This window comes from Mandrillus leucophaeus, unplaced genomic scaffold (assembly GCF_000951045.1).
Source record: "Mandrillus leucophaeus isolate KB7577 unplaced genomic scaffold, Mleu.le_1.0 Scaffold77, whole genome shotgun sequence".
Classification (NCBI taxonomy): domain Eukaryota; kingdom Metazoa; phylum Chordata; class Mammalia; order Primates; family Cercopithecidae; genus Mandrillus; species Mandrillus leucophaeus.
Genome location: NW_012108363.1, coordinates 6,596,510 through 6,607,247, shown reverse-complemented (window position 1 = coordinate 6,607,247; position 10,738 = coordinate 6,596,510). Strand labels below are relative to the sequence as shown.

The following is a 10,738-nucleotide window of genomic DNA, read 5'->3' as shown; positions in this document are numbered from 1 at the left end:
CGGAGTTTTGCTCTTGTTGTCCAGGCTGGAGTACAATGGTGCGATCTCAGTTCGCTGCAACCTCTGCCTCACAGGTTCAAGCAATTCTCCTGCCTCAGCCTCCCGAGTAGCTGGGATTACAGGCATGTGCCACCGTGCCCGGCTAATTTTGTATTTTTAGTAGAGACATGGTTTCACCATGTTGGTCAGGCTGGTCTATGAACTTCTGACTCCAGGTGATCCGCCCGCCTCCGCCTCCCAAAGTGCTGGGATTAAAGGCATGAGCCACCACGCCCAGCCGGAAGTTAATATTACCAAACCAGATATACAACTGATTAAACAGTAGAACCCTAGGATTCTGGGATGTTTTCCAACACCAACCACTTCTCTAATTCAACAGACCAAGTATGTATCTAATGATTCAATTTAATTCTGACACTAACTACCCAGAGTTAGGGTAAGTTAGGGTGAGCAGTACCTCTGGGTTTCTTCACTTGAGTCTACTCTGCAACCAGCTACAGCTCTTAAATCTGAGGTGAGAGTGCCACTTACTGGTAGCCTCATCACAATGCAACTTGAAACCTGCTCACAAATTTAATTCTAAGTGCCAGTGGTATGCAAAAGAAAAAAGGCTCAGTAGGGTATACATATATTAAAACATTACATTGTAACTCACAAATAAATAAATAATTTATCAATTAAAAACAAAATAAAACTTAAGTGCTTTGTAGCCATTCTCTTGGCTACAATACTATGAATACAACACTATTCCCTTGGAACAATACTATGAAGAAGCTTCTGTAATTTGTATCTCTCTGATTTTTTATTAGTAGCTTTGTGAAAACACTCCAAAGTTTAGAATCCAATTACCTAGGTCATCATGGCTCACCAGCCAAATCCAGCCTGCTGTCTGATTTTGTACTCTCACATCTAAGAATAATTGTATATGCTAAATAGTTGGAAAACATCAGAATATTTCACATATGAAAATTATTTAAATTCAAAATTCAGTGTCCATATAGAAAGCTGTATTGGAACCGAGCTCTCTTGTTTATGCATTGTCTATGGCTGCTTTCGACCCACAGCAGTTGAGTAGCTGCAACGGAAACTGTGCAGTCCTCAATGCCTAAAATATTTACTAATTGAATCTTTACAAAAGAGTTTGCCAATTCCTGACCTAGATTCCAAGCTGAGCAAATCTAAACTCTAATCCTCAATTTTCATTACTCATAAAATGGGGATAATACCTGCTAAGAGTTTTTAGGAAGATTAGAGTTATAAGCACAGAATCTCCTTAAGATACTCACAGAAGTCTAAGCTAAGACATAAGCACCTTAATATGTTCAAAGGGAATTCATAATTTCCATCTATAAATCTGTTCAGCCCAGTATCAAGTAGTATTTACAAGCATGGACTTTAGCGTCAAAATATTGGCTCCACTCTTGGTTTCACTACTTATTTGCCTACATGACTTAGTAACAACATGAGGGAATGGAGAGGCAAAGAAGTATGAAGGTTGAGCGCTCAGGCTTTGAAAACTAGAATGCCTAGTTTCCATTCTGGCTTTGCCACTCACTAGTCAGGTAATCTTGGGTAAATTACGTAACTTCCCTGACCCTCCACTTCCTCATCTGAAATGTAAGTGTAAAAAGAATACTGATTTCATTAAATAGCTGTAAGGCTAAAATGACTTTATTTATACAAAGAGCTTCAAACATTGCCAGCAACTTACAGCCATAAATCCCAACAGATTTAGAAGGTTCTTCATAGGATTATTCTAAGGATTAAAGAAGAGAATGGCTACAAAGCACTTAGCACAATTTGTGGTACTTAGAAAGCTATCAAAGGACAGCTAGTACCCTTCCTACTGATTCTCTGTATTTTAGTAAAATCTGATGAGAAATCAATTGCAAACAATTTCTCATCAGATTTCAAATAAAACCCCAACTCCTTCCCTTGACCCTCTGAATCATATACATCTGTCCTCCACCTGCTTCTCAAGCTCCAACCTCCTCCCTCACGATATTGTAGCCATCATAGCCTTTCTCATCCAAGTTATGCCAACTTTGTATCTCGTGAGATATTTGCACCTGCCGTTCCCAGTAATCTTGGAGCTCAGTGCATGAGTTGAAGCTGCCTTCTTTTATGTTTTTGAGACAGGGTCTTGCTCTGTCACCCAGGCTGGAGTACAGTGGCATGACCGTGGCTCACTGCAGCCTTGACCTCCTGGACTCCAGTGACCCTTCTACTTCAGCCTCTGGAATGGCTGAAACCACAGGCATGTGCCATCACATCCAGCTAATTTTTAAATTTCTTTGTAGAGACAGGGTCTCCCTATGTTGCCCAGGCGGGTCTCGAACTCCTGGACTCAAGTGATCCTCCCGCCTCAGTCTCTCAGTGGTGGAATCACAGGTGTGAGTCACCATACCTGGCAAAGTTGTCTTCTAAAGTCCTTAACAAATGTGAGGTTAGGCATGGTGGTTCACTCCTGTAATCCCAGCACTTTGGGAGGCTGGAGGATTACTTGAGCTCAGGAGTTTGAAACCAACCTGGGTAACATAGTGAGACCTCATCTCTACTCAAAGAGAAAAAAAAAATTTTAGGCCGAGAATGGTGGCTCACTCCTGTAATCCCAGCACTTTGAGAGGCCCAGGCAGGCAGATCACGAGGTCAGGAGATCCAGGCCATCCTGGTCAACATGGTGAAACTCCTTCTCTACTAAAAATACAAAATTTAGTGGGCATGGTGGCACGTGCCTGTAGTCCCAGCTACTCAGGAGGCTGAGGCAGAAGCATCGCTTGAACCTGGGAGTTGGAGGTTGCAGTGGCCCCAGATTGCACCACTGCACTCCAGCCTGGCGAAAGAATGAGACTTCATCTCAAAAAATAAAAAAAAAAAAAGTTTTAAAAGATAAAAAAGAAGTGAACATGTACACATGCCTTGAAAAGAGAAGATAATGTGGACAAGGTGATTTGAACAGACAATAGAAACATAACTGGAAGCAAGATTCTTCTGAAGGTGCTGTAATGGCTGAATGGTTAAGACACAAACTATCACCTTCAAAAATCAATTCGTTTTATTATCTTAGTTAAATTTTCCTTTGCCCTTCCGACACATCCAACACTTAAACTAGCATCAGGCATAGAGGTGACCACAGTAAGTATTCATCAAATGAATACCATGAATAAATGAATAGCTGGGGAAAAACTACTCTCATAAAGAGAACACAGATTTGTACAGTCAGTTTATTTTTGCTATTTATATTAAGTTTACACGTGCCTGATCTGTAGTGGATATCTCGTTGTTAGTTCAGCACCACTTCCTTCCTCTGAGACAGACTGACTCTTCCATACAGACATAGTGGGGACTGTCAAATTATTATGGGAGCCAAGTCCCAGTTGATTTGCCCAGTTGGAATCAAGTATGCAACCCCTAATTCTTCATGTCTAGGTCGTTAATTAACCTCATTTTTTTTTCGTATTTGAGAGCGAACTCCCAGACAGTGGTAAACATAGAAATGCTTAACACATGGGAACTGTTAGTTGCCATGTTCTCCACCTACATCATTAAAGAAGTTCATCAGTAAAGAGAATGAAGCTAACAGGAAGGATGGTCTCCAGGGCTACTAACTCAAAACTTCAGACACTTTCTGTCCTCCTCATGGTTTATATATTCAACTTATCCTTCAATCAACATACCCTATATCCTTTCCTTTTAAAATTAAATAGCAATGGAGAGAAGTTCTCACTATGTTGCCCCCGCTGGTCTTTTCAACTTTCTGGTTGAAAAGGTCTGGGATGGAGCTAGAGAAACTTCATTTATTTTTTATTTTTCTGAACCTATGGATTATACTAAAACTTTTATTTGTAGTGAGTCCCCAAATGGTACCAATGCTGCTGGTCCAGGACCACACACTTTAAGAACCACTGGCCTACATTAAGAAAATGACAGGCAAAGATCCTCAGAAACAAAGTCAACTCTCTACTAACACCTTGGTGGAAGAGGTGATGGACAGTGGGGAGAAGAAAGTGCTCACATAAAGTCCAATTAGCGAGGGGCAGAGTGGAGTTAATGAAAAGAAGACTTAGTCCTCACAGTCATTCAAAGACCCAGACTGACAATCTTTGCCATCTTCGGTGGCTTCCAAACTTATCCTGGATATGACCATGCAACCAGCAGTTGGGAGAAAAGAATGGAGGATCATGCAAGAAATGTTTATGGGGCAAGCCTGGATTCCTATGCCCACATTTCACTGCCTAGAACTTAGTCATATGTTCTCACAGAGATGCTGGCAGTACAGAAATGTCCCTGGTTGGGTTGCCACATCTTGGCAACGTATCTTCAAAGAACAAGACTCTCTGGTAGACACCTAGCAGTCTCTGCTGTCAAACCCCTTTCCCATTGTGGACTTAAGCAAGTCTGGGCTTAGCTTTAAAGAAAATGTGTAGCTAATGACATAGACATCTTAATTACTAAAATTAATGTCTGTAACTTAAAATGGCCAAAGGACTTATTACCTGAGTGACTGGAGAAAAAAACAATTCATGGGACTTGCCTGTAAGAGTCCATTCAGGATAGGGAGAAAAGACTGAGATAGTGGGTTTACAGGAGCAGTGATGAGGAAAAAATAAAGTTTCTGTTTTATAATTCTTCTGGGCTCCTCTCTATTAACATGTTATACTACCTTTTGCAGCTTAAGCAAAATTTTTAATGGAATAAGTTTAAAGATATCATAGTTTTACATTTATAGATTGATATCCATTATTCCTCTATCATTCTTAAAGCAAATGATAAATTCCCCTTTTCAAAGATGAAAACTTTTGCTGTTACTGAGGTTATCATCAAAGTTTTACTGCAACTCCAAAACATAGGAATGTCCCATACAACAGCGGTGAACACTTTGCTTTTTAAAGTGATTATTCTTAATGCAGGGGTACTCATTTGTCTATGCTTGTTATACAGTGAAATTACTGCCTATGACATCTCATTAATTGAAAAAGTTGGAGTCAAGATTAAAGCTGTTTACATTTTTAGTGAAACCTCTCTTAAGACTGTCCAAAAGAAAATAAACTAATATATGAGGCTATTTATCAAAAGGAAAAAAGAAAGATAAACATCTTTCATGGTCTTTCATTCATTTCATCAATTAGGACACACAAGGCAGCATCCTTCTCTATAATCTGATCTCTCCTATGACCTGAATTTTCTCTTTGTTCATTCTGTCCAGTACAATTGTTGCTATCATCAGCATCCATTGGTTCAGTTTTTACTCTCATTCCTGCTTCTGAATGAGGCAAATCATCAGGCAAAGAAGCCAAGCAATTCTGAATCATTTCAATTACTCGTTCTAGGTGCTTTTGAAACCTCTCAGCTGTTTCAAGCCGTTGACGTTTCTGGACCTCCATCATGACTCTCAAGGTCTCTCTTGCTTGGTGGGGTCGGTATTCATTTATAAGATGATGCACGTGTACAAAAAGCAGCTTAAGATCTTCTAGTTTCTCTTCTCGTTTTATACTCCCAGGGCTCCTTATTAAAATATCTAAAAGGTCCAAGAAATTAATAAGGATAGACATATTAAGTTTTCTCAGTTCTTTTTTGTGATCAAACTGCATAGGATGAAGCCGTTCGATGCCCTGACTTTCCAAAGGGCGGATGATAAGATCATCGCATTGGAACTGATTGCCAAACATCATGTAACTATCTTTTATTGGAGGGGGAGGCTTGGGAGCTAAGCCTTCTTGAATATTTTCATCTGTATATTCCTTGATATATTGCATTGGAGGTGGTGGAAGTGCACTTACTTGCTGTGGTTCACCCATTGTGGACTATCAAGAACCTATGGACACAGACCAAAGATTTATTAGAGCCACAAAACAAACCTGTTACATTTCATAACTACAGACAGAATATTTTCTTCCTTTTCTTCCAGTAGTTTGGGGTCCAAGACAAGATGATCTCCTTGGTTTCTAAAACTAACATTTATGATAGGGAAAGTTTGCCATATTTTCTAAGTAGGCATTATATTCTCAACCATTCACATATTTTCCATTCTCTCCCTAATAATTTCATCAGCATAAAAAAATCTGTAGCATCTTCTGATCTCTAAAGAAAATCTTCCACCGGGTGCGATGGCTCACACCTGTAATCCCAGCACTTTGGGAGGCCGAGGCAGGCAGATCACAAGGTCAGGAGATCGAGACCATCCTAGCTAACAAGGTGAAACTTCGTCTCTACTAAAAGACAAAAAAAATTAGCCGGGCATGGTGGCGGGTGCCTGTAGTCCCAGTTACTCAGGAGGCTGAGGCAGGAGAATGGTGTGAACCCAGGAGGCGGAGCTTGCAGTGAGCCGAGACTGTACCACTGCACTCCAGCCTGGGCGACAGAGAGAGAATCTGTCTCAAAAAAAACCAAGAAAATCTTCTGGATTCCACACCCCTCACCATTTATGCCCCCATTTCTCTACTCCTCCATAACCAAACTACACATGTTGTCTCCCAATCTCATATCACAATCACTTTTGCTTTATGTTACAGATTGATTTTCAATAGCAAACACTTACTTGTATCTCTCATAAACACTGACAAAATTAACACTGCTAAATCCTAAACACATGGTATTATCCAAAGTTCCTGAATGAAATGATTCAGTTCCATATCCTTTTTGTCACAGTAAACTATGCAATTTTATATGGACACAGTAACTTTTTTTTTTTTTTTTTTTTTGAGATGGAGTCTTGCACTGATGCCCAGGCTAGAGTGCAGTAGTGCGATCTCAGCTCACTGCAACCTCCGCCTCCTGGGCTCAAGCAATTCTCCTGCCTCAGCCTCCCAAGTAGCTGGGATTACAGGCGCACACCACCATGCCCGGCTAATTTTTGTATTTTTAGTAGAGACAGGATTTCGCCATGTTGGCCAGATTGGTCTCTTAATTCCCCAACTCAGGTGATCCGCCCACCCTGGCCTCCCAAAGTGCTGGGATTATAGGTGTGAGCCACCGCGCCCGGCCTGTATGGACACATTAACTTCCCTACAACTATCACAGAAATTTCAAACCCCAGGTTCAAACCCAGTATCTTCTATGGCCATAATAACCTCTACTTACTCTACCTTAAGCCTAGATATACCATCCAATGAGAAGATTCTGAAGTGCTCCTTCACACTGTTATTATCAAAGTTTCAAGATATAACACCCTCTAACATCAGGTGGGGCAAGTATTCTATTAGAAGCAATATTACACTTAGAATTCGTGAGGTACTAAGGGCAGGCGTGGTGTAGCCCTGAGTTTCCACTATGCCACAGTAGTGCATAGGATGATGCAGCCTCGACCTTCCAGGCTCAAGCGATCCTCCCACCTCAACCTCCCAAGCAGCTGGGAGTACGAGGCATATGTCACCACGCCCAGCTAATTTTTGTATATTTTGTAGAGACAGAGTTTTGCCATGTTACTCCGGCTGGTTTTGAACTCCTGAGGTCAAGCAATCCTCCTGCCTTGGCCTCCCAAAGTGCTAGGACTACAGGTGTGAGCCACCACACCCAGCCAACATTTTAAAACTTATAACATAAATTCAGATTACAGAAAAAGTGCATGAATATACAAAGAACACTTTATATTCTTCACTCAGATTCTCCAAATGTTAACATTTTCCTTCATTTGCTTTATTGGTTTCTCATTCCTTCACCCCTGAATACTTCAATGTGTTTTCCCAGGACAAGAATGTTTTCTTCTACCCACAGCACAATTACCAAAATCAAGGAATTAACATTGATCTGGTACTTCAAAACACAATTTTTGACACCTTATGTTTCATTCCACTCAAACCTTTTTAGGTGACGAGTGCTGCTCTGTACTTTCCTACACGATGTGCATTCCTGTACTTAGGTTGTCATTTTCCTAAGGCCAACTACGTGACAGATACTGTTGTTTTATGGCCTCTCTAACATAATCTTCATAACAATTCTATGAATTAAGGTAGGTTGTTTTGTTTTTTGAGACAAGGTCTCAATCTGTCTCCCACGCTGGAAGGCAGTGGTACCATTAGGGCTCACCGCAACCTCTGTCTCCCGGGTTCAAGGGATTCACCTGCATGACCCTCCTGAGTAGCTAGGGACTACAAGTGTGTGCCACCACGCCCAGCTAATTTTTTATTTCTCAGTAAAGACAGGTTTTCACCATGTTGGCCAGGCTGGTCTGGAACTCCCGACCTCAAGTGATCCGCCCACCTCGGCCTCCCAAAGTGCTGGGATTACAGGAGTGAGCCACCACAGGGTCCCATGAATTAAGTTCTATTATCAATTTCATTTTAGAGGTGAAGATCCCAAGTCTCAATGAGGGGAAGTGTTGCCCCAGATCAAAAAGTTAATAAATGGTACAACAGGAATTCTTATCCCAGGTCCCTTTAGCTCCAAAGGGCAAGCTTTCTTATATCTCTAAGCTGTGAAGCATCTAATTGTACAATTAGAACCTGCATATTACAAAAATTATATTTTTCTCTACTGTCTCTCTAGATGGAACTTTTCAAAGGCAATGGAAGTCTTATTTTAATAAAACCAGAGCCAAGCATCATAACTGGTTCTGAGACTCAAGATCCAACATCTAGTGTTTGTTCTGGGGGAGAAGGCGCCTCACCAGAAGACGACAGATATTCCAGGGTCCCAGCTCCAGAGATTTGATTCATTCTGTCCACTGTGAATGGGCCCTGGTATGTCGCTTTAAAAACCTCTCCAGATGGACCTGACGATTAGGCTTGGTTGGGATCTACCGCCCTCGCCTGCCCCCGTATCTCAGCTGTTTCACAACTGCTCCCAGAAGAAGGAAGGGCAGGGAGGGCTACTCTCATGTTACAAAGGGCCAGAAAGGGCAAATAACTCGCCCAAGGCCACACAGCCTAGAAAAACAGCGGCGAGGGGACCAGACACCACGTCTCCCAACCTCCACTCCGGCTCGGCGTCCCCACACGGAGGAAGCCCTGGGACTGCAGCGCTAAGAGCCTCCTCCTCCAGGCTGTCCATCCCGAGACCTCCACGAGCGGCGGGGAGGCCGCGCTCTCGGAGAGACTCGGGACAGAAAGACGAGAGAGCGTCTTCGGAGGCCGAACTCCTCCATGCCTCCCCAGTTCCCAGAGGAAACCGCGGGGTCCGGAAGAAAAAAACGCACACACGCGGGGGCCCCAAGCCGTTGCCGCCCACTCACCTCAACTCTGGCTTTACACTGGTAGCCGCCTTCCCCCTCTGCAGCCGAAAGCAATTTCCGGTCTCCTCCTGGAAGAAGCCACCGATTCTGTCTTTGATTGGCTGTAGGAGCTGTCCTTTAACGAGATTCTAAATCCGCCTCAGACCGATCGCTCGCTGTTGCGCCTGCGTATATTCGACTCCTGCCATCCCCACCCCTTTTACTGACTTTTAAAAGTAGTAGCTGAGGGTTGTTTCTTCGTTTCTTTAAGGCATAAAATTAAACAAAACATCTTATTGCTTTATTTTTTATAGACCCCTTATTGACTAGAAAAAATCTTATATTTTAATGTGTAACATGCTCTTGTAAGACTTACATGAATTTAGACATTTATGACGCGAAAATAACCTCCCAAAGAAGAGTTAGCAAAGGCGCAGTAGCTAGTGCGCCTGCGTCTGGTCCATCCGCTGTCCGCATTACAACTCTTCTGCTGACAGTCGCAGCTGGTAGTTCCATTCCTTTTGTCTTTTCTTTTTTGATTTAACCCATACAATGAAGACATCTTACATACAAATTCGAAAATATAGATATGCAGGGTTTTTTGTTGGTTTTATTTATTTATTTATTTATTTTTTTTGAGACGGAGTCTCTTTCGCCCAGGCTGGAGTGCAGTGGCGCGATTTCGGCTCGCTGCAACCTCTGTCTCCGGGGTTCAAGCGATTCGTGTGCCTCAGCCTCCCAAGTAGCTGGGATTACAGGCATGTGCCACCACACCCAGCTAATTTTTTTTTTTTTTTCCTTTTTTTGTATTTTTAGTAGAGACAGGGTTTCACCATGTTGGTGAGGCTGGTCTCGAGCTCCTGACCTACAGTAATCCGCCCGCCTTGGCCACCCAAAGTGCTGGAATTACGGTGGTGAACCACCTAGCCCGGCCTCCCCCATTTTAATTCTCCCGCACATATAAATTTATTTCCTGAAGAAATTCATCCTCACTGCTGACCCCAATATGTCCTGCACCCGTGACTTCCAATGCTTGTTCTCAGTCCTCGTTTTACTCCCTCTGTCAGCAGCATTTGGCACATTTGATTATTTGGATTGCCCCAGGACTCAGTTCTCCAACCGCTTCTCAGTCAGATATCACCCAGATACATGCAGGCCCTGGAACACCGTTTCCTCTGCACTTCAGACCCTCATATCCAGTGGTGACAGACATTTTTACCCCGTTGCACTTTACTCAATTGCAAATGTTCAATCTAAGTCATCACCTTTTTCTCCTTTCTCCCATACCCCACCGAAACTACCATACCACTCTTTTGCATTAGCTCTATTTAAAAATAAGTAAATAAAGTTCCAAATATGACTGACCACCGTCCCCACTGGTATGGTCCTATGCCATGCTGCCATTATCTCTCATCTGGATTTCTTTGATTTTTGTCCTGCCTTAGTCTATTTACCACACCTTCTTAAAATATAAAACCAGTCTTAACGCTCTTCTATTCAAAATCTTTCTACTACTTTTAGAATAAAATCTGACATCCTCCCCCGGCCTATATAATAGGCCCTACAAAATTGCCAAGTACATCCCGGTCT

The 10,738-nt window shown here is 42.3% G+C and overlaps 1 protein-coding gene across 2 annotated transcripts in view; it reads right to left on the bottom strand.

The window, feature by feature from the left end:
- Nucleotides 1–4,809: 4,809 nt before the first annotated feature.
- MED7 (mediator complex subunit 7) overlaps nt 4,810–10,738 on the bottom strand; it is a 30,977-nt gene continuing 25,048 nt past the window's right edge. The window contains exons 1-2 of one of the 2 annotated variants that reach the window (XM_011966708.1): nt 9,170–9,529; nt 4,810–5,815 (exon numbers count right to left, since the gene is read on the bottom strand). In XM_011966708.1, coding sequence (XP_011822098.1) covers nt 5,100–5,798 — 699 coding nt within the window. In that variant the 5' untranslated portion in view covers nt 5,799–5,815; nt 9,170–9,529 and the 3' untranslated portion in view covers nt 4,810–5,099. Of the gene's footprint in view, nt 5,816–9,169; nt 9,530–10,738 lie in introns of those variants that run through there. The other variant, XM_011966709.1, reaches the window with a different exon arrangement.